Source organism: Haliaeetus albicilla, chromosome 5, assembly GCF_947461875.1.
Source record: "Haliaeetus albicilla chromosome 5, bHalAlb1.1, whole genome shotgun sequence".
NCBI classification, from domain to species: Eukaryota; Metazoa; Chordata; class Aves; order Accipitriformes; family Accipitridae; genus Haliaeetus; species Haliaeetus albicilla.
Window position 1 is genome coordinate 36,035,248 of NC_091487.1, and position 24,625 is coordinate 36,059,872.

The following is a 24,625-nucleotide window of genomic DNA, read 5'->3' on the forward strand; positions in this document are numbered from 1 at the left end:
CACATAATGTTTTGGAAAAGGCTTAAGAATATCCCCTTAGCTTAACCGTGATATATCCTTTGTGTTTGCTTAATCCTTCCTTTCAGCAGAAATCGACCAATGGAAGTTTCTTCCCTTATCAGGAAAGGAAGTTTCTATAATAATACATATGAGAATGTTTTCAGTATTATCACACAAAGAAATGAAATCTCTGGTTTTACCCCCTTCATTTTCTTCCAGGATCACCAAAGTCATACTTCTTTTAATGTAATGGTTGATATATTTTCTTTATGAGATTTTTCTACATGTAATACTCAAAACTGAGCATAATTGACAAAACTGTTTCAAGACCACAGCTTTCAGTATACATTCTTTACAAGCGAAGATTAGTTTTTCTAATCCTGTTGCTTTTCTTGCTAGTAGACATGAACACTGAAAGAAAGCTGCAGATTTTTCAATTGAAGGGTTCACTTTGGGAGCACACTTACAGATCTGCAGAAGGTGATAAACTGACAATCAGGTCATTCAATCTCTTAGATTTCTTTTAAGAGTAATACCAATTGTTGCACTTGTTAAAATATGTAGCCTTCAGTAACTCCGCTCCAGAGCTGCATCTTCTAATGCCAACTCCAAGAAACAATATAATCTAGTCTCATTAACTGCTGAACTTTTTCACCTAAGGATTTTATTTGCTTAAAAGCAGGACCTGGAAATTAAGTACTCTTTAGTTTTCTAAAAAATTTTCTATCCACTTTATTGATGGCTTTGCTAACCAGCTTTGGAACAGAAAATAGACTATGGTAAGTCATAATAAGTCCCAGTTGAAATTATTTCTCAAATTAACTAAAGGGGTTTATTTTTTATCATTTAATTTTCACTGTATATCCAGTTTTTCAAGTTACTAGAATTTAACTTTTAAATTGAATAGTAGAAACATTGCTTCAGTGATACATAGTTTGTATGCATACAGCTCAGAAAGGTGGAAACAACTTCAGTCTCTTGATAGCATTTTTCCCCTTGATTTTCCCATGAGAGCATGGTAAAGGAACACCTTTACGCTGATCCAAGCAATAGGGAGACCTTAAAGCTATCATAACTGCTATCTTTAGTTTCCTTATTCGGAAAGGTACAATATGATACATTTTCATTACTTAAGGCAATACACTGAGCTAGCATCTCTCTTCTGACAATGAAATTGAAATCTACTTTCATTTCATGTCTCCATACACAGCTTGTGCTTACTGTAGGACTCCTCGCTGTAGTAGTCTATCTTTACACTGTTGTGGCGTTCAACTTCTTCCGCAAATTCTACAACAAAAGTGAAGATGAAGATGAACCAGACATGAAATGTGATGACATGATGACGGTAACTAAAACATCACTAGCATGCTTCAAAAATTTCATCCTGAATTTTCAGATGGATGCTTAAGATAAGATGATAAGCAAGGAGGGGTGTTTTTGTTGTTAAATCCATGGGTCTCCTTGCTACATGGCATTTGAAAATGTGAATGGCATTGAAATTCCCTCTGCATTCTCCAGTGGTCTAAACTGAACAGTAGATAGATGACACTCACCAGTATAGGAAGATATTCTGGATTTTTCTCCTAAATACTGTGGTATATGATTTGCTGCAACTCTTTTACATGTGAAGATGGCAAACCATTGAAGTATATGGAAGACATTTCATGACAAGCTGGTCAGCCCTGCAAAAAGAAGCTGTGTAGCCGCAGCACAAATAAACCCAATTTGTTCCCAATTTTTGCAACTGTGAAAGCTCTTCCTATCCTTATTTAGGTTATATGAAGTATATGGTGTTATTAGCACTAGTTATAAAAGCCTGCTCCAAACTGCTTACAATTAGTAATTTAGTTATGAAGTAAGAAGTCAAGGGTGAGTAGAGAAGGGGGCAATTAAAACTTATTATGGGTGATAATCTAATGCTACTAATTTCCCTTCTGATTTCCACCTGTTGCCGCAGAACATTGTTTATGTCATATTAAAAGATACGCTACAGATATGTATTATGGTATGAAGAGGATTTGATTTTCTTACTGTATACAGAAAACAGCACAAATTCAGGTATTGAAAATGTAACATTCTGATTTTGTGGCCAGCTCATTTCTTCCATGGAAAAGTCACTCTTTGTCCTGTCTTACACACCAAAGATAGAATAAAATACCTCAGAACAGAGGTGTGTCAAAGTCTTCACAAAATGATCTTTCCTATTCTTTAACTTTCAAACACTCAGTGCAAGTCAGATATGCAAATGATAGAAATTATGAAAACTGCCCAAGCAGTAATAATTTAGTTGGCCCCTCTGTGAGCTGGATACAATTGTCTGGTCATAAAATAGATGTAGGAGTAATTGGAATAATGAAACTATTACATTTTAAACCACTCTACCAAGTGAGGTAAAACAATTCCAAGTTACATTTTTAAGTATGATTAAACTAGTACCAGCATCTTAGATCAACAGTAAAGTTGCATTATAGAAACAGATGTATAGTTCTGTTTAGTGTCTGCTTATGAAAGACCAGATTTGTCAGGTTTTACGCTGATTATTTAACACCATCATTGCTGTCTAATGTGACTTCAGAACACTGGCTGGGCTTAGACATTCCCATTGTTTTTAACTGACATTGTGTGACTGAAGGTGGTTTACAAGATTCTGTAACTGATTCATACAGGAACATCAGTAGTATATCACTCCAGCAGAAGATTCCATTCTAATATACTTACTTATATAGCCAGACTTTTAAATCCATGAAGACTTACACATTCAAAAAATATGACACAGAGCAACAGTTTTGTAAAGTGATTTCTTCCATGTGAACTGAACAGAGGCTATGTTTCCCAGATCATAAATAATTCACAATATACTAAACCAGACATCTAGTATTGCAAAATAAAATTATCCAGAAACCACCTAAACACAGATAGACCTACGTGTTGTGAATATGTCACTCTTTATTTTATGGCAATATTTGCCAACATTTCTAAACTCCATTACAAGACTTTAAAAGATGTCCTCTGCTTACTCAGAGCAAGCTAGAACCTTAGGAATTAATATAAGGGGTAGAATATAGTTGAATACAGTAACAAATACAAGAAAAATGCCCCCCAAATGGTCTTCGTCTGTAAGTAAGACCAAGGGAGTGAGGACAGGGTAAGAGCTGATGCTGACTCCCCCTCTTAGTAAGTGTACTTGAAGATGTAATCACATGGGTTAAGAAACAGCAGATTTTTGGTGCAGTGTGTGTGATACATGAGGGACGATATTATGTGTTCTCTGTTAATATAACTTGTGAAGAGAATTAGCAAAGTCGAATCATTTTAAAAAGAGAAAAAAAACCCAAACAGAATAATTCATGGTAAATGTGTCTGTAATTTTCTTCTCTTTTTCAGTGTTACCTGTTCCACATGTATGTGGGGGTAAGAGCTGGTGGTGGCATTGGAGATGAAATTGAGGATCCTGCTGGAGACCCTTACGAAATGTATCGAATTGTCTTTGACATCACGTTTTTCTTCTTTGTCATTGTTATCCTACTGGCCATTATTCAAGGTACTGTCACTTACCATAGTAGAGACTGTCAGAATTTAGTTTACTTAAGTTCTGCAATGTATTTAAATTGTATTTGTGTTTGAGGTAAATTTAGCAGTATTGCTATAAAGACTTATTTCTGAGCTGATAAAATCATTAATTCTGAAAGTAATAATCTTATACTTAATTCATAAATAATGCATTGCCCCAAGTACTACACAAAGACAAAGCACAAGAAACATAACTTATCTGGGTTACGGTGTTTATGAACACATTGACAACTACCCAGCAATGAAACAGCTTGTGCAGGATCACTGTTCTTCCTATAATAACCATTTAAACTTGGAGAGCCTTGCTGTAGACACTCTTCACACCGTTACTTTGGAACTACCAGAGCTGGCTGGGGAATGGAGACTTTCCCCTTGGAAAGGGGAAATGGCATGGAGAAAGTCACCATGGCCACAGACCCATTTCCCCCTTTCTTTAGAGGATGGTTTGCAGTTTTAATTGGTGTGCAGTTGTGGTTTACAGAGAATGAGACCTCTCTTCAATGACTGTCAGTATTCAACACTCACTGTATAAATTGACCTAAGGCTGTTAGGAAAAAACACATTGTTTGTTAAACATTGTTTTATGGCAATCTGGTGGCAAAGAAAAAAATGTAATACATCTATACCGAGAAAAAGTTATGAATGTCACAGTCCCCAAAATGATTCAACTCTATTCCTAATATGTTGGAAGTGGAGGAATAATGCTTCAAATGTGAAGCAACATCCCACACTGGCCTGTAGGCCTGTGGGAGCAGAGTCATCTTTGTTGAACGAAAGTTGGGATGCATGAGTTCCATGAGAAGGAGAAGGAAAATTAAATTCTTTCACCGGAACAAGAGAGATGAGATTATGGAAGCTTATACTGACCAAAATTAAGTACAGGAAAGCCTTTCCACTCTCAAGATTGTACTTCTATGTAAGAGAAATCCTTACTGCTATGTAACAAATGTTGTTTACAAAAAGTGTAAACAAATGTTAGATGTCTGGAAATTGATAGATTGTAACTTGAATTGTTAACCTAGACATAAGTACGCTAAACTCCAAAGACAGTGGAGGATCTCTGATAGACATTACTTGAAATATGAATATCGCTAAGTACTAAAGTGTTGCTACTTTTCCATTTGAAATAGGTCTGATTATTGATGCTTTTGGTGAATTAAGAGACCAGCAAGAACAAGTAAGAGAAGATATGGAGGTATGAGTAAGCACACTACATTTGTCATTACTCTTATTCATCTAGATTGCTACCATTTAAAATAGTGTCTTTGAGTTAAAATTCATTTGTAACCACAACTTGTGTTTCCAGACCAAATGTTTTATTTGTGGAATTGGCAATGACTATTTTGACACAACCCCACATGGCTTTGAAACGCATACTTTGCAAGAACACAACTTGGCAAACTATCTGTAAGTATATTTTACTACTGGAATTACGACAGAGAAACCTTTCAGCTCGAGAGTAATTTAGGTGCACACATTGCTGACAATCCTAAGACAGAATTCTGTAGAACTGAGGAATATCTCCATTCCTTTCTGGTCTCCCTTCCTCTACTCCACACTGCTCATTATCTTTAAAGTGCTCACCTTACCTATGAGCTACCTTAGTGGAATGAGACCTGAAAGCACACCAACTCCTTATTCCTCTGGAAGGAAACCCAGATACGTGGAATGATAGGGAACAACAGTTTAGTAAGTTGCTTTAGTTTGGAAGTTTTGATTGTGACTTCTAGGGGCTTGATAACATTGATGAGACCATTGACAATTAGCCTCAATTTGACAAAAAGAAAACCCAAATCAAAACATCAAAACAAACCCATTATTTCTGGAAGATTCCTAAAAGATAAGCTACAAAAAGTAATGTATAAGTCTGATCCTATAGTTCTTTAGTGATAGTGAAGCCTTCCAAAACCTCGAAGCAATCAGGAGTTTTGTGTGTTTAGACAATTGCCCAGACTCCCAAGACAGTGATCTTCTAGTTTCATTAGTAAATACTGAGCAGATCAAAGAGGATATTTAAGAAGTTAATTTGGTAGCATTAGTTTCTCATACAACAATGATAATTATATAAGCATTGGCCAGCAGAACCAAAGGAGCTGAACTGGTGCTATCTTATAGAAGTCTGGCTTTGGAATACTGCACCTGAACTTTTTAAATTAAAAAAAAAAAAAAAAAAAAAAAAGTGCCTTCTGGAGTGGAGGCTGCATTATTCCTTGTATAGCAACTGACACTGCAAAATCAATGCACAGTGCTTTTGTGAGGCAAATTTCCATTAACATCCATAGTTTTACCAGTCTAAAACCTCCAACCTTTTCTTACTATATTGAATTGCTTAATTGGTATATGGGAACCTGTAATTCACAGTAAATTAAAAATGGCCATTTCTTTAATATTAGAATATATAGTGAACAGTCTTTCTAACCAGGTTGCCCTTTAATTAGACAAATGTTAAAGTCGGTATACATTTCTTTCTTTACAATGAAAGCACATACCAAGAGTTGTACTACATATAAACAGGCCCTTGTTAGTACTCTACAGCCTTTCAAATTACTTCAAGCTCTCTACGTTTGAGTGAGTACAGGTATCTGAGATAGACAGGTTCAGCTTACGAGCTGTGTGGCATGAGTGTTTGGAAATCTTGGTGCAGCTGAGTATCTGCCACACTTCTTGCATAGCAGCCATATTAACTTCTTCCAAGGTGAGACATTGGAGCATAGGTGTATAGGAGTTGACATATGCCTAATTCAGGTATTGCTCCTAGTGCTGAAATGAAGAAAGTGCTAAACCACCTTTTTGCACTTCCACAGATTTTTACATCTGTTGGCACTTCCATAGGAGAAGTGCTGGAGGATAGAATTTTCTCCTTTAACATAAGTACTTTAGATGCCTAGCAATATCATTACTTTGGGGTATGTGAGGGAGATTATGCCAACTAGCAGTCTAGGAAAGGTTAGGCAGAGATGTTATGTTTTCTGCATTAATACCCGCTTCATGTGTTTGTTTCAGGTTCTTTTTAATGTATCTCATTAACAAGGATGAAACTGAGCATACTGGCCAGGTGCGTAGAAAATAAAATTTTTTTTTCTTAAGATTATCTTTCAGTGTTTTTATCTTCTCCAGTCTTGTAGCTGTGTACCACCAGGTGGAACTGATGTACCACCAAGGAGTGGAGATGATGCCAGCCTCCCTGAGAGTCTTTGGGGAATTTAAGAGAAGGAAGGGTTAAAAAAAAGGGAGGGGGTGAGCTGCAGCAGTGTGCTGTTTCTACCCAGTGCTGAACTCTGTCAGAAGTCCCTTACTAATAATTTTCCTGTTGTCTTATCTCTGAAGGGAAGCCCTGAAATGTACCAGTTGTAGTTTATTCCCAAAAGATTAAGTAGTTAAGCTGCTATATTTATAGTCTAAACCCATATATATATTGATAAGTATATGGATGCATGTATGTATGTTTAGTGTTGTTAGGAGACCTAAATGTAAATAAATAAGAAAATAAATAGGATTTAATTATATCTTATATCAAATAAGAACCTGTTATACAAACACCAAAAAAGTACCTTACACTTAAATGTTTTCCAAGCAAGCTAAACCACATTTTCTATATACAGATTGTGTACAGGTTTGCTCTGATGTAACTAGACTGATTAATTTATGCTTATTTACACAGTTTTTTAATAGGGCTTAAATTTCAGTAGTACTGCATCAAGAACAGTGCAGAACAATACTTTTACAAATGTTCTTGAGTTACAATCTTTGAGTTTCAACGTCTTCACAGTTCTACTCCATGGCAATAGGCAGAGTACCTGGTTACTGCTAAAAGTTTATCTAGAGCACTAACTGCAAGGTGTCTGTTAACATAAATACTCTTTATGATTTTCAGGAGTCATTTGTGTGGAAGATGTACCAAGAAAGGTGTTGGGATTTTTTCCCAGCAGGTGACTGCTTCCGGAAGCAGTATGAGGATCAGCTTGGCTAATGTCACAAAAGAAATTACTTATTCACAAACTGTTAAGATCCTGTATACAAAAAAACCCCTTTTCTTTCCATGGTGTAATTTCACAGCTTGTATCTGCTTTAAATGTCTTTGAACTTCAAGACAAGACATATATAAAATTTGACACTATTTCACAGGCTTTTTGTACCTACCATGTATGAAACAGGTCTTTTGTTGGAATTTTAATTAGAAAAAACTATGCCAGATTAACTTAAGCCTTCCAGTTCAAACATGGTCTGAAATTGTAACAATTTCTTAACCACATCATTAACCTAGTGTTTGGCAGTACAGCTGAAAGGGCTAAAAGGTGTCTTAATTGCACAACATTTGACATTTAAGAACTTGAACATCAGAGGCCATGCCTCAGAAAAAATATTTTAACTAACTGCTGTCCAGTTTTTCCCCCCAGTATTTGCTAGCAAATGTACTGAGCTACAGCTTGAAAAGCTTTAAGCAGTTAAAAAGAAAACATTTTCAAACACTTTGTTGACTTTGAAACATCAAGTGCCTTAAAACCTCTGTAGACATAGCTATGCAAACTTTTTATTTATATAAGTGTTCTAGATGAACAGATCCATTAACTGTATTGCTTTTCTGTCTTTCTGTATGAATTTGCACTTGAAGTTTGTTTATATACTACCTTCAATAACAGCTTATTAGATGCTGCTGTTAAAAGACATACACTGTATCGAAATGAATACAACTTAAATCTTCGGCCAAAATAAAACAATGCTCTATGGTCACCTGCAAGTAGAATCTGCTAGGATTATGCATTTTTTTTTTCTTCTGATAAAAGTGCCCACTGCAATAAAGTATTATAAACTAAATATTACCTTTGCTGTCATCTTTCTCGTTTTTCTACAATATGGAGATATGGCATGAGGATGGTGACTAAAACCACATGTATTCATTATTCATTCATAGCTTTATTTTAAGGACTACATAGAGCAAGTACAAGCTGAAATAATTGTTCTCTTAGTGTGCTGTAGCCTGCATCTTTAGCAAAGAAAATCCTAATTTTATCACAACTCTTAGACCTTTCTAAGAATATTAGTCTTAGACAACTATCACATCTAAATGAATTTTGGTTGCACAGAATTTTAGGTGCCAGAAAAGAAAACCAGGCATTTGGCATACTGAACAAAGTGAAACAGATGAAGGAAATAACAAGGAGATAAAAGGAAGATTCCACTTCCTACTTCATGTTTGCTATATTCAGCTATTCACATAAGAAAATCTGAGCTTCAGGAAATCATGCTGTCCAGCCAGTCTTCAAGCTCTTCCTCAGTAAAGTTTTTAGATGTACTTTGTTGTTGCTGTGATGCTGTACTCTTCTCTGCAGGCATATCTAGTTTTAAAGGGTCTAGAAAAGTGAAAAGACAAGACTTGAAATCTGGAAACCATGCCATACCCGGTCTTTGTCCTGGATCATTTTGCTTTTTAATGCACAACTGACTCTCTTTAAACACAATCTCTCTTTCTTGAAGAATAGCAAGTCAAGTCGTATTCCAAAACTAGTAGCAACAACACAAAAAATGAGGCAGGTTAATAATAAGCTCAACCAGAGCAATGTGGCTTCCATCTGATTCAAGGGGGGCAGGGCCTAGTCTGCAGCAGACAGATTATAAGCGATCCCTCCTGTCCAATACAGAGTTTACTTTAACATAGGAGAGAAGCAGGACGCCACAACAGCAGATCGCCCTGCATGATTATTACAGCATGGTATGAGTCCATATTCTGATGGCATTGTTTTCTTAAGGGATTTACACTGTGCTTTGGAGTGGAAAGCATGACATACACACCACTGAAACAAAAGAGCATTTTGAGATGATTGTTCTTCTGCAACAAGGCTTGCTGTATTGCTTGGGGTAACATCTTACATGTTCAACCATCTTGGACTTAATTTTTAAGATTGCAAGAAAATCATACACAAAAAATCACAGATGCTAAAAGTTCTTTTACAGCATTGTGGACCCAGGAGGAGTAGCAAACCATCTCCATCAAAATTAACGAACAGGAGTATAACTTCTAGGAATGCAAACAAAAGGAAGGGTTTGCCAGTTTTCTGAAATATGACAATTTTTGTGTATGTTTTGTTTCCATACTAAACTTGATTTTGTAAAATCAATACTAGTAAAGTTTGAAAATAGCATTTATAACAAGCCATCAGAAATAGCTGTCAGTTCTTCTGTATATTATTAGCACAGTGGACTAAGGGCTGATAATGTTAAATGAAAACTTTATCTATCTTCCTCTCACTAAAATTCTCTAGCAGTACATCAATTCTTTTTCAAGTTTAAAATTTTGCTGAATCGTAAGACCAACGCTGTTCTGCAGAAGAATTTCTGTTAATGCTTAAAGTAAACTGACAAGGGTGAAACTTTAGTTCAGTGGGGAGTTAAACTTGAAAAGGAGCAAATGCGTCAGAACATAGCCACAGATAAATGAAGTGCAGTGTGACAGAGATGATGACAGCAGTACTGTTGACTGGCTAATCAAGAGTTCAAAAACATCAACAAAACAGAGAGCAGTAAATAAAGGCATGCTGGGGAAAAGAGAAATCTTACCATTTTCCTTACAATCCACTTTCAATTCTTTCTCAGTTGATCTGTTATAGGATAATGCACCTGAGACAGGTTTCTCTTCTGTATCAATGGGGGCATCTAGATTTAGGAGACGATCTAGTTCTTCATCCAGATGGTCAGTCTCTTGCTTTGATAGCAGATGGGCTCTTTGAAATGGTTCTGCGGCACTTGCTTTAGGACCATTTTTACTTCTGGGCTCTGAGGGAGCAAGAGAATCACCAACAGGATGGGAGGCCAGCACCGTTTCTCTTTGAGCCAGAGACTGTCGGAACAGAAGCTCTCTCCTCTTGCTATCTTCAATAATTTTAGACTTCATCTGTGGGAGCTCTGCAGGTATTGATGCCTAAGGGTACAAGAAAGGACTTGAGTCTTTCTAACAATTAAGTCCATTTTTGCTATTCTATCTTATTTGGATTGTAATTCATGCCTCCTACATTTATCACTTAAGAAGGTATGATGAATTTCAGCAGAATTGAATTCAGAAGTAAAAGTACACTAAAGTTATCTTGATGGTACTTTTACAGAAGCAACTACAGAATACAAACTCCTTTTATCCCTTATTATGGAATATGAGATTGTATGCTAAATCAGCAAGTTCCATTGTTTCACATATACTTCCTGGAGAGTCACTTTTCTTTAATTCTTCTGTAATTAAATCCCATCAATACTCTGAATTTTGGAATGACTGAAGTCAGAATTTGGCTAGAAACATTATCCCATGTTTAGGATCTCCATTTGGAGGCCTCCCCTCCAAAATTCCAGTCTCGAAAGCAAACCATACTACAGGTCACTGAAAATCATTTAGCAGAAGTTATAGTATATAGTAGCTGTATATTTTGAAAAATGAAACCAAATTTCAAAACATTATCAAATAGTGAAACAAGCATTGGCAATTCATTAAATAACTGTGGAACACAGATTCTGCTTTTACCGGGACACCCGGGCATTAATAACACTGCAGCATATCTGATGACCACATCACCATTCAGAATGACAAGACAAAGATTAAATGTCATAACACACACTTTATAAGTCTGATAAAAGTTAAAAGACCATGACAAGAACTCTTAAGAAGAAAACTGTACTTAAAAGTAACATTTATTGGCAGATTCCCTTGGACATCACATCTGCAGACATATTTGAGCTCCCTTAAGAAAGAGCATAGTTGTGTCAGTTACAGAAGCACTTCACACAACCCCAAACAGCAGTAAAATAAATTTCTTCTGTAAGGAAGGGTCATGTTTCTCTTTCCTTGCTTGAGCAGATAAATTTTTTTTTCTTTTTTTTTCTTCTTTTTTTTACAAATTTTGTTTTCATATTTAAGTCTCATTGGTTCTTTTGCCCTTACATTAATATTTTCTTTTTCACAGCCTGAAGAAACATTTTTTCCTACTATTCTGTTGCTTTTTTTTTGCACCAGAGCATAAATGACATTTTCTTCACCTGTCTGATTGACAGTTATACCTCTTCTAACACAGATGTAAGTTTGATTCATGGAATAAACATGTATGTTGATATTAGCTATATAGAAGAATAAATCACAAAGTAATTAACAGGAAAGAATGTGAAAGCACTTTCAAAATTTTGGTGCAAGTTTTTAACAGCTACTAACAAGAGAAGCAAGTACAAAAACAATGCAATCATTCCAAGTCAAACATTCCAGTATCCGTCTTCAAATCTAATGTGCTGCACATCAAAGCATTTTGTTTAAAGGCAACAAAAGCATAAAAAGTGCTGATAGAGGGGTATTCTGCATTACATGCCATTTGACATGCCAGTCTCAACAAGCACATTTACTTTTAAAATACATTCTACTTACGTTTGAAGACCAGGTAATCATTCTTGCATAGATTGTTTCACTCACTTAAAGTATTTGCATTTTCTTGTGAAAATTCACAGCATTACCTGCACAAGTTCAGCAGCTACATTCAACCTCAGATGTAGAGGCAATTCCTGAAGGGCCTGGACCAAAGACTGGCAGTCAACAGAAAGTGCAGATAACTGAAAAATAATTCAACACACAGTACACTTGTATTAAAAAAAATACAAACTAATAATGACTTTAATCTATTACATTCCCCTGTTCCACAGGCTCAAGGAATGTGAAAAACAATCTAATGAAATAAAGGAATTCATAGTTTTAAATTACACATGTACAAAGCAGTTTGGCTAAACTACCATATAAACACCTACAATGCAAATAAATAATCACTTAAAGGTTTAAAAACAAGGTATAAACGGAGCACTCCTTAGGCATGCCTTGAAAATCCAAAGTAGGAAATAGTTCTGCAAGTTGACAATGTCATAAGAAGCTTTTCCAACTCATACATCTTTTAATCTGTGAAGCTTTCTATGCAGTGGGAATAGCCATTCTTTAATGAGTTGCTACTATTTTCTAAGCAATCAAACCATCTAGCTTGTGCGTAGCTCTGCTGGTTTTAGTGCCTAAACAACATGGCCCTTTTTATACTTCCCCATCTTTTAAAACATCGTTTCAACGCTTACAAAAGCAACAAACTATAGTTACATACACTTCTAAAATGTTACTCAAGATATTCAGGAAAGGTAACTCTACTGCTGCCTAGTTGCTTAAAAGTGGAATTGTCCCTTACTAACGTGACAGGTATTGCAGTTTCCTTTTCTCGACACACCCTTTTTTTGTCTGTAAACTATTAAAAACAAATTTGCACAAAATGGACCAGCAGTATTTGATGTTTTTACAGAACACCATAGACTTTTGTAGACTTCAACACATTTCAAGCTCACAGTACAGCAGAACATTCTGAGCATGTTCACCATCAATGAAAGATCATTTGATATCCATCACATTTTAAAATTGGACAACAAAATGCTGAAGTTCACTCTATACTCTCATTTTTATCAAAGCAGAGAAGCTGCATCTAAATCTAGCTTAGAGACAAAAATTTGTCCCTCTCAATATGGTATAGACTGACACAGACATTTAGAAGTCCAAATACTCATTAATTAGGAGAGACTTTTGTGCCATATCGCAAGAGATTTGTCAAAGGAATTCACGCTGCTCCTGAAAGCCAGTCAACAAGATGGCTTTTGACACCTGCACACACAGCAAGAATGAACATCAAAGACATAGTGTGTTCTGATAGCATATTTACAAAATTAAATTAAATTAATAAAAAAACCCCAATACAGTTGGCTTAACAGTTTCTTGTATCCAAATTCTGGTTCTGGTATGCAGTAATGAGAGTAAAAGGACCAAACAAATATGTGATGGTTAGAATTTTTCCTATTTACTAACAACTTTATTTTACAATGGATGAGATCACCATCAGAGATGATTCACTGGTACAAGTGTCATGGTTTAACCCCAGCCAGCAACTAAGCACCACGCAGCCACTCACTCACTCTCCACCCCCAGTGGGATGGGGGAGAAAAATTGGGAAGAGAAGTAAAACTCGTGGGTTGAGATAAGAACGGTGTAATAAAACAAAAAAGAAGAAACTAATAATGATAATGATAACACTAATAAAATTACAACAGTAATGATAAAAGGATTGGAATGTACAAATGATGTGCAGGGCAATTGCTCACCACCCGCCGACCGACACCCAGCCAGTCCCTGAGCTGCGATCACCCGCCCCCACTCCCCCCAGTTCCTATACTGGATGTGACGTCCCATGGTATGGAATACCCCGTTGGCCAGTTTGGGTCAGGTTCCCTGGCTGTGTCCTGTGCCAACTTCTTGTGCCCTCCAGCTTTCTCGCTGGCTGGGCTTGAGAAGCTGAAAACCCCTTGGCTTTAGACTAAACACTACTGAGCAACAACTGAAAACATCAGTGTTATCAACATTCTTCACATACTGAACTCAAAACATAGCACTGTACCAGCTACTAGGAAGACAGTTAACTCATCCCAGCTGAAACCAGGACAACAAGTAACCTCAAAAAGTCTTCAACAAGCAATTCTTGTTGCCCAGCAATGAACTAGAACTTCAGAAAACCCAGTTCTTTTGACAGATATTAAAGATCAAATATGGCTTCCGCATATTTGCAAAGGACAAGGAAATTGTATGAATCCAGTAACATAAAAAAATTGTAAAAAGTCAAGTATCATTGATTAACATTTAAATGAATTTGGGAAGAGCTAAGTATACTTGCAAAAAGATTAATGTGGATGAACACTGTGAATGAAGGTGAAAATGGAGATGGGGAAGAGGGGGAAAGGCTGAGGATGAAGGAAAAGAGGAATTTGGAGAAATAACATAATGTAAGAAGGAATTCAATATCCCAGTAGAGAGTTTGCTAAAAGTGGTGTTTACATAAAAAAATAAAGGGATCAAAGCAGTATTTGATAAAGTATAAACACTTCATGGCACATGTAGTTATTTGTTCAAGAAAATATGTAGAGGCATACTTTGTTGCCGAAATTGCCATATTTACTGAAAAATCCAAATGACTATTACCTGTTTGATTTTTAAATTCCAAACTGTGTTTCTGAAACATTTATTGCGTTTTATTGATATACAATAAAGCAAATCCAGATCTACTTTTTGTAACAATGAATGATAATATTCTTACTAAAATTAAAATTTGTTATTGTTGATGTCATTGTTATATTTCTAGTCCACATTTGAAACTGATGCTTTGCCATTGCTTTCTACAAATAATAGGGAACAGGAAATATCTACTCATTCTGCAACTATTTTTATGCTTTTTCTGCTTTATTGTGTTCTATTGTAATCACTTCAGTTTACAATTCTCTAATCTTGTAGATAGACAAAGAATTAGAAACAGGTGAGCTAATAGGCAAAGATAAGGAATTTGGCAAAGTGGATCTAGGATGAAAATTAGACCTGGGTCCAGCTTTCAGGGAAAAGAAAGATGGGCCAGAAACAAGAAGGAGGTAACAGGCTGAAGACCAGAGACAATGTGAAAAATAAGATAATGCTATGAAACCATCTGGGCCAGGATTCTGAACTAAAATAAGAAAACAAAGGAAGGGTAATGGTGACTAGTGCAGTAAACTATTTAAAACTGACATAAGAACAGTGGAAGAGACGAAACAGTTTGAAACAACAAATTTGGATAGGGCAGGGCAAATGACTACAGTTTGGTAGGGACAGAGGCACAAAAACCTGCCCACCACAGTACACTTCACAATGAGTGAGAGCATGGGACCAGCTTCAGAACTGTGGAACCTCATCACTGGCAGCCAGAAGAATATTTGTGAAATTCACTGTCAACATGCAACTTCACTCTGCTCACAATGGCTTTAGCCATTCAGAAATTAATGTGTTCAAATCACCTAAATGCTACAATGACAAACCTATGAGGAAATTATGAAGAAAATAATATTCTGGATATTGATATCCTGCATGCTAGGAGCAGGAGGAACTGATAATAAAAAAATAGAGTCATTGGAAGACTGTATCCCACTGAACAAACATGATGGCTTAAACAAATGCTGCACTTGATTTTATTTCCTCATTTTAATTTGACTTTGCAACTTTAATGTACCTTTAAATACCACTTCCCAGAGCATAATTATTGTCAGTATTTTAGGAAATAAATAGCAAACTTTTAAAATTTGAATATGTATGTATGTTTCAAGAAACGCTCAAGCACAGCTTCACAGCAATTTTAAGAAAAGCTTGGAAGACAAAAGCATTTATCTTGCAATAATAGGTGACTTAGTGAGGAAGACAGCTGCAGAGATTAAGACACTTTCCAGTATCTTGATACAGAAAACAGCAGACTCGTATTGCTTTGCTGCTTTTTATTCCAGCATAATGAATCTGCATACAAATAATCTAAAACTTAGTTGGTCCCATAGTCATTTTGGAGGTGAAGTTTCAACCAGAGGATATGAACTGTTAATGTGAAAGAACTAGAACAAGCTTTATAGTCAAATATATGAATATACTCATATAGGTTTTGTTGTAGTCATTTTACTAAACTATTTCCTCTTGAATACAGCTGAAAAAGGAAGGTCGACTTGATACCTCAGTAAAACAAAGTGACAGTCCCTTATTTTCCCTCCACTGACTCTATTTGCTTGCTCTTTTCTTCCAATGTTACTTAAAATCCTAGCCTAAGAGCCTCTAGCATCAGAGACAAATTCATAAAAATATACAGAATAAAGAGTGCTATTATTGTATTAAAGAATTTGTTGCTGATAACACAGCTGCCTAGGTATTCTGTGCCAGGCAATTATCTATACAAACTCATTTGAATGATAATTCTGTTACCTGCTTACGGCATATGCTTTCTCTATCCCATTCTTTCTCGTCAGCAAATCGGAACTGTGTAAAGGAATCTCCTACAGAAAAGAAATACATTTTTTTAATTTTTTTTTTTAAATAACAAGCTCGCTCCAAAGTTCCCAACCCTACAGAAATAAATTCAATCAATAAACATCACGCCTTCAACAAATCTGCATTTAATTTTAATGCTGCTAGCATTCACAGTATTAAAATTCTTTAAGCTAAAGTTCTATAGAAAGACTTTTTAATCTCTTATTTGCAAAACAGTACTGAAAAAGGCACAACAAATTCAAAACTGAATGAGGAGGTGCTAGGTGCCATGTCAACAAGCAAGATTTTAATTGATAAGTCCAATTTGGACAACATACTAGGAATACATACAGTGTTCACTGAGTGCATTTTTGTGAACAGCTTTGAATGTGCTGTAGATAGACCTTCTCTTATCAACACACAAATCTCTCTTAAAATGGATTATAAATGTCCTAAAAATCAGTTTGTACAGGCCAAGTAAAGACAACTTGTTGTCTGGTAGCTGAATTCTCCAGACTCTCTCTTCCTTGAACTAGTCCCTACTTCAGCATGTCATCAAAAAAAGGCACTGAACCCTGAACTCCAATCCATATGCATAAGGGACTGAATTAAAAGAAACCTTAAATAGGGCTAAGCTACATATGTAACCTCAGTTATAGGATCTTCTAACCTCCTACCACATTTCTCCAAGACAGTAGGAACTTCATCTTACTATAGGGGAGCTTGGGTTATTATTTTGTTCTAGATGTAATATTTTTATTGCAGTACCATGCTGGGTTGCAAAAGACAGTCTATAAAGTTACTCACTGAAAACACACAAGAATTCCAGGAACAAAAAACTAGTAAGGTCTGTGACAGAGGAGATATGAAAGATGGGGGTTGCAAGATGATGGCCAAAGGTCTAGTGCAACAGAAAGCAAAGATGTTGCTGATGCAGAGTATGGGACATATGCCACCTTACACCATACAGTTTGAGAACAAATAGCTCTACTGGAAAAAAAAAAAAACAAACCTGCTGAATTATTCCCTGAAGAAGATGAAATTTGATCCTGAGGATTGCGGATCACCTATAAGTCACTAGGATTTAGTCCAGCAGTTATTTGAGAAGCCACAGCTCATTCTTCCCAACCCCTAATAGAGAATGAATGTGCTAGAGGAAGTTTTCAATGGCATTACCAACAACTGAGCATCTAACTTCCATTTGGCTCTCCGTATCCTAACTGACATTCATACCTCTGACAATTCCTGAATCATGCCCTTAATCCCGCATACAAAATCCAAACATAAAATGTGCTGTCACCAAAATTGGCTTCTTTACCGTTGTCTGCCTGTCCCAAAACACTAGGGGAGTTCAGCCTTTCAGGAATTTTCCTCAACAGTGCAACCATCAGCCAGCTTCTGTTTTGCAAACAGAATGAATAAGCAGCAAAATGGCATAGTAATTGGCATATTTCTCTGCCAAACAATAAAAAAAGGGAGACCTAACCATCTCCCAGCTGGAATGTAAAATTTGTTGGCCATGGCTTTTTTTTTTTTTTTTAATATCTAAAGTGCATTTCTAATTCATTGCATTTCATGTATGCTTATTGGGTATGTACAGTGTGCTCATACACTAATCACACTGTGTACCTGCCACATCCATAATCATCATCTTTAGAACCATTCCAGCAAGAAAGTGACCTTCTCAGCTGAGTATTTATATAGATATTTATGACCATTACCATGTACAGCTTGAATTTGCATCTTCCTGTTTTCATTAGGTTTATCCAACATTGTTCAGCATTAGTGGGCTGACATACAACCTTCCATGATCAGCTAGGCTTTGGTTTACATTCAAAGCCTCCAGATATTACTATTTTGAAAACAATCAGTGTCAAACAGTACAAGTGCAAATAATTAAAATTAAGCACTGAAATTAACATTTAGATATCTAAGCAGCAGCCTAATTTTATAAATGTAATTCACAAACACCAGGTTCCAGGATGGCTAGGTATGCTCAGCAGTATGGAAAAATAAGATCCTGTCTTTATGTATCTATCTGCAGATGCAAATACTTAACTTGAGCACTCACAGTTGGCTCACTGCTGACAAAGGTGCCTTCCTCTTCATTGCACACAGCACAACAGTAAATAAATCCCTCTGTTTCAAAATATCTAATATACTGCTAATAAGTAATAACTGATGCTGAAAATTAAAGAAATCCAAATTCATTCTTCAATCTTATGATTTTAAAATGGGTACGAAAATGTGCAAATTCATTTAGGTTTTAAAAGCTCATATTTTAAAGGCTCAACTTAGTAACATATGTAAAGAAGTTTTATTGAAAAATAAACTAAATGGTCCTCAAAGTCTTCATACTATTAGAACAAAGGCATAAGCATTTTCTTCCAGTATGCCCAAGACTCCTTCAGCTATTTCACATGCAGTGTCACAGAGGAAATAAAGAGTTTCCTCTGCTCTTGTAAGGACTAAAATTTAACTAAAGGATTAGTCAAATGCTTTCAGTATCTGAGTGTGACTAGATAAACAAACCTACTTCATCAGGAAAATCCACTGGGGTCAAGAAGTGGTTTATGATTCTCTACACTCACAAAGGTAGTAATAACAGATCCTTAGTTTGATAACGTATTGCTGAATTAAAAGGTATGACTTAAACTACAGTTTAACTAAGCTCTTTAAATAAGTTAACAAAGCATGCCTTTCAAATGGAAAAGCAATAACTACAATTCACAATAGCACATTTAATGCAAATTAGGTTAATGAGAATGTTGGTCTAACCAATTATCTTTTCACAAATTCCTTTACCCTGAAAATAACTTCCTTTTATGCCATGAATACTAATCAAACGTCTTGCAATGACTCCGAGTTCCTTCCAACATAAAAAAAAAAAAAACAAAAAAAAAAAACTCTTTCTCATGCGAATAGTTTTTGTGTTACTTACAAATATCACTTGCCCTTCAAATAGTAGCTAAAAATAATGCATTCAAGTGAACCTCACACACCATCTCTGGTAACATTCATAATAAGCCTTAATATCCTTTATTGTATAAAATGTAACTTTATTATGAAAGAACAGCAGATCTAAACCGCCATGCTTTCCTACCACTTGAATATATTTTAAAGCTAAATCAATTGATTTAAATAGAATGCATGTTTCATAGTCTCATTAGCCCAATTATCTCTTCATACAAATATTCATTGAGTACCAGAATCAAACAAACCCTACCTGTAATCTGTAAGAAATATTTTCCAATCTGTGAAATTGAGTTTAAAAGTTGAAAAAAATGAAGAAAAAATGGTCTTCAGTAAGAAAACTGACATATCAGTGGAACGATTTTGTTCATTTTAACTCTCTAATTCATTAAAAACAAAGACATAAAACATTACTGAAGACAGAGGAAAAATATTCTATAGAGATTTTCAAACTGGGGGGGGTAAACAAACAATGTAACAAGATCCTTCTAAGACTGATGTGACTGTAAAGAAATACTGCAAGGGCAAATATAAGACTCTAAACCCATTTTTTTAATAAGAATTTACCTTCTCCTAAATAAGCACCAATGATTTTTATAACCTTATTTGGGGTTTTCCAACCTTTTTTCATCTCCCATTGATTTTTGGGGGGGAATTCAAGCCTCTGTCTACAAGTCTGTTTAGTCAGCTAAAGAATATGCAATAAATTTATGACAGCAGTATGCAGCTGAACCAAATAAATCACAACAGAACACTACAACTACAACTTAGCTACATTTGGGAAGTTAACGAGACCCAAAATATCTCAAAAAGCACCCTTTATCTACTACGCTAGTCAAAGTTCTTCCCGAGTTACTAAATTGAGAAGATTCTCTCCAAAGCAAGTCCATCTTTAGGTTCTAAGCTTGCAAGAGATCCCTTTCTCTCTACATTGATCCCCAGTTCATCACTATTTATGAAGGACATAATATCAAAACAAGCTACCTGCCTGTTCCACCAGTCTTTTTCATGGGTTGCAATTATGCAGGAGGAAACGGGTGTTATTTTTAAAGTGAAAAAAAGAACCAGATCCTCCCATCTAACATTATTCTGCACGGAAAAACAATCTGAATTGCACAGTTTAGGCATGAAGGATCATATAAGACTGACCAACTCTCTTGAGGAGTCAGAGGGAAGATAATCAACATATTCTTTCCTTTTTAATAGTGCAAGACTTCATGTAGAAGATCCAAGAGAAGACAGAAATCTATAGATCAAAGAAAAGGTGGGCAACCACTAAGTCATGAATTTTGAGCTAACTTATGAGCACAAAGAGAAAACTAAAGCTTACCAGTGTTTTGAATTAGGTGTGAATCTTTCTCAAACTGGAGGAAAAAGCATGAGAAAGAATTTCCACCCATCCATGCCATGGCTTGCTCTAACTAGAAGATTCTGAAAACATCAAGAATCACAGACTGAGTGCTTTGGGACATCATCAGAATGAAAAGATGTCTTTTCTCCTTACACAGTGTTTCCACACAGCATGATGTATATATATACTACAGATATATCTAGATATTTTTATATATAATCTATGTATTAATTGTCTATTGACAATTAATGCTCATTTTATATAAAAAACTCTTTGGATAAATACTACTAAAGATTTCCTTTTATAGGACACCTAATGGTTTTCATTTTTTTCTCCTACAGAAGGAGACTTACATATATTCAAATTCATAACAAATATTCTTCCAACACTATGAAATATATGTTCTGCAAAAGTTTTATATGAATAATTTTATATGCATCATAAACAGCTAATCATCCAGATACTGTAATTTTCCCACAATAAGGTAGCCTATAATACTGAGAAACAGACTTCTGGAAGACACAAAGCTTCCAAAGACTTTTCGTGGCAGTTCTAATAACATCACTAATTTCTATTTCTGCTTTTTTAATTTCTCTACTGTGGTAGAGTACACACTGTAACTATTATCTTTTGCTATGACTAAGGCTGCAATGTGCTACTTATGCAATTTGCCACGAGCATAGACTGAGTAACAGCAATTTTCAGAATGTGAGAATACAAAAAAACACAGATAAAGACCCTGTAAGAACTCAACATCTATTAGTTTTCTTCAGATACTATTAAGATCAGTAATATTGCAAGTCACTGACAAGTCTGTCTTTTACCAAGAATAAGACAGGTATTTCCAAACAACATGCCTTCACCACAAATACTTTAGCACAACCTACTTTTTTCCCTCGTTCTGCTGCTTACCAGTAGGTTGCACAGCCATGTATTACAAACTCCAGAAGGCTTATGCAACAGCTCAGCATAAAAATTCTAAGTACCAGCAGAATACATATCTCAAAGAAAATATTTTAAATAACATTCTACTGTTACCAGTAGAAGTTCTTGAGCTCTGTGCAAACATACTGATGTCAAGGGTATTTGTAGTCTGCACTGCAAACTATAAAGAATATTCGTAACCAGATTCAAAAATAACAATATTCTAAATTAATTTACTGGCACAATTACACAGTACTACTAGTCACAATTTAAAAAATAAATATGTGAATTTGACCAAACAGCAGGATCATCTGATCAAGGCTAAATGATGTCCTCAAAATTTAAAACATGTCACAGATAAAGGAATAAGAAGGAAAGATCTTCAGAAACTAGTGCTGCTTCTGGAACAAAAGAGTGTCTATTCAGGAAGAACAGAACTAATTTAATATATAGAGGAACTGCAGCCTATTGAAATCAAGGTCAGATGACAGTTTTTCAAATGAGGAGCAGGGTGAAGCCAACAAATGCCAAAGAACACAATGTGTTATTTAAAAAAACCAAAAAACAAACAAAAAACCCACAAAAAATTATCTTTTTTTATTAATAGCTAAAGCAGAGGTTAACACAAGTCAAAACAGGAAAACAGAACAAATAAAATAATATTTGAAGAAGTTCAGAAAAACAAACAGTAGTACACATGCTTCTGCATGAACACCAGGTGACTAAGAAATAAGAAGAAAATGCAATGCCTTTAAGCCTTTAAAGCTTCAGAAAACTAAATAACAACATGGGAATACTGGGAGCAGTGAAAGGAAGATTGATGAGGACACTGCAATACCAGCTCAACGTGTTTGATGGACAGATTAGTAGAAACTGTAAGAAATTTAACGGATATGTGGATAAACATAGTATTTGGGGGAAGAGTCAACACGGCATTTGAAAAGGAAAGTTCTGCTGCATGATCCAAGACAATTTGTTGAAAGAAGCAAAAAATCATGCACATAAGCAGGATGTAGTTCATATAATTTACATGTGTTTCCAAAAGCTCTCACTGACATCCCACTCCCTTTGCCACCCAAGACTTCAGAGCAGCAAAAAGAAGATGAGGCTTTGTATGAATAAATAATTGCCTAAAAGTAGGAAGAAAAAGACTAAATTGTCAATTGTCACATTAAAAGAAACCACCAGTACAGTTCTCTCAGGTTGTAACTGTTCAACCTCTCCACTTAATTAAAACAGAAGAGGAAAAAAAGATGAGAAAAATGAAGTAACAAAGTTTGCTGATGATACTAAGCTTCTCATGGTACTGCAGATAAAGGTAGGCTGTGGAGAATGACATAAGAACTCCACAAGACTGAGAAAGTAGATTTTAAAATGGCAGATGAAACTCAATACCAAAACCACTGCAATTCTAACTTCATATACAAAATAAGTTCACAGCTGACGAACACCGTTCACAAACAGAATCTCTGCTCTGCAGTGCTTAAAGAAACAAACTCTTTGTCATTATTCAAAAAGCAATAGTGAACAACACAGAGAACATCATTACACCCCTATCATGTATTACTATCTTGAATACTGTGCACAGCCTTGGTTTCCCAAGCCCAGTCTCAAAAAATGTAACAGCATCAGAAAAGGCATGGAACAGTTCCTGTATGAGAAACAATTTATTAACTTAAGCCAAGGGAGGGGAACCAAGGGAACATGACAGAGATCCAAAAACCATGAAAGGCATAAAAAGGGCAGATAGGAACTCACTGCTCATTCTCTCTTCTCACAGGAGACCTAGGGGCATCAAATGAAGCCAGCAGGGAATGCACTCAAATAAAAAGTGGCAAATCTTTGTAAGTTGAAGCTAGCTTGTGGGACTTCATGCCCTCAGATGGTGCAGATGCTGTAAGTTCCACACATGCAAGGAGGGAGATAACTATTTTTAAATACAAAGGTTCTACATCTGGCTCAGGAAGTCCCTGGGACGTAAATTGTCGCAGGTCAAGAAAGTATTTGGGAAAGTAGTATACCATATAGCATGTTCAGGTGCTTTACCTCAGGCGTCTCCAGATGGACCTTGAGTCTAATTCAATAGAACCAACTTTAAATTAAAGCAAATAACTATTTTTTTTTTTTTTTACTTGTAGAGCTCTACCTTTCTCTTAATTAGTTATCTTTCTGCAGGAAAAATAGGAAGGAAAAGTAGGTAATCCACAAATTTATTTTTAATCTGTAACTAAGAGCTCTTTCAAGTCCATGCACATTTTACATCTGTAGGGTGTATAAGGAGAAAACAGACAACATTACCATATGGGAAATTGTATAAGCAACATCAAGCAGACTCTCTTTGCTTTCTAATTAACTCTTCCACATATTCTTAAATGTATCACTATTTTTCATATGTAATTTTTTATTATATATTTAATGATTATAGCTCTTAGAATGCAGCAAAAATGCAAAAATATTAAAGCAAAATGCATTGAACAAAAAAGTATATTAAAAACTTCACCAAAATACAGTACCCTGATGTGGTTATTCATAAGTACCAATCCCATGTTCTCCATTATTCACTTTTTTACTGAATAAACAATAAAATGATATTTAAGTGTGAAGTTACTGATCTCCCCATAGGTTAAGCTTAAACCTTTCATTAAGTGTAAGCTAGTCACCTTAAATATTTACATTTTTCCTGATGCTCTATGACATTTTCTAGTGTCATTTTTTTCAGGTCACTAATTTATAACATACTTAGTGATTTTTAAATGTCACTGCAACCAGCTTGCTAGATTAGACAAAGTATAAAAATCCATAGAGCGTACTGGTTTTTGAGCAATATCATTCAAGAGAAAGGCTGAAAAAAAAGGCAAAGATTGGCATGACTTAAGGCATAAAAACTCAAGACCAAATTTTTTTTTTTTTAATTGGTAGCATCAGTATGACATAGCAGGTTCTGATCCTCGCTAGGGACAGGG

The 24,625-nt window shown here is 35.5% G+C and overlaps 2 protein-coding genes across 13 annotated transcripts in view; one reads left to right on the plus strand and one right to left on the minus strand.

The window, feature by feature from the left end:
- Nucleotides 1–8,385, plus strand: part of RYR3 (ryanodine receptor 3) — a 245,015-nt gene extending 236,630 nt beyond the window's left edge. For all 12 annotated transcript variants that reach the window (XM_069784114.1, XM_069784119.1, XM_069784115.1 and 9 more), the window contains 6 exons: nucleotides 1,211–1,345; nucleotides 3,385–3,541; nucleotides 4,701–4,765; nucleotides 4,877–4,977; nucleotides 6,574–6,625; nucleotides 7,445–8,385. In XM_069784114.1, coding sequence (XP_069640215.1) covers nucleotides 1,211–1,345; nucleotides 3,385–3,541; nucleotides 4,701–4,765; nucleotides 4,877–4,977; nucleotides 6,574–6,625; nucleotides 7,445–7,540 — 606 coding nt within the window. In that variant the 3' untranslated portion in view covers nucleotides 7,541–8,385. The remainder of the gene's footprint in view (nucleotides 1–1,210; nucleotides 1,346–3,384; nucleotides 3,542–4,700; nucleotides 4,766–4,876; nucleotides 4,978–6,573; nucleotides 6,626–7,444) is intronic.
- An 85-nt stretch (nucleotides 8,386–8,470) lies between these two features.
- Nucleotides 8,471–24,625, minus strand: part of AVEN (apoptosis and caspase activation inhibitor) — a 101,194-nt gene continuing 85,039 nt past the window's right edge. The window contains exons 3-6 of the mRNA XM_069784128.1: nucleotides 16,370–16,440; nucleotides 12,049–12,144; nucleotides 10,126–10,486; nucleotides 8,471–8,921 (exon numbers count right to left, since the gene is read on the minus strand). Of these exons, the coding sequence (XP_069640229.1) occupies nucleotides 8,803–8,921; nucleotides 10,126–10,486; nucleotides 12,049–12,144; nucleotides 16,370–16,440 (647 nt within the window). The 3' untranslated portion in view covers nucleotides 8,471–8,802. The remainder of the gene's footprint in view (nucleotides 8,922–10,125; nucleotides 10,487–12,048; nucleotides 12,145–16,369; nucleotides 16,441–24,625) is intronic.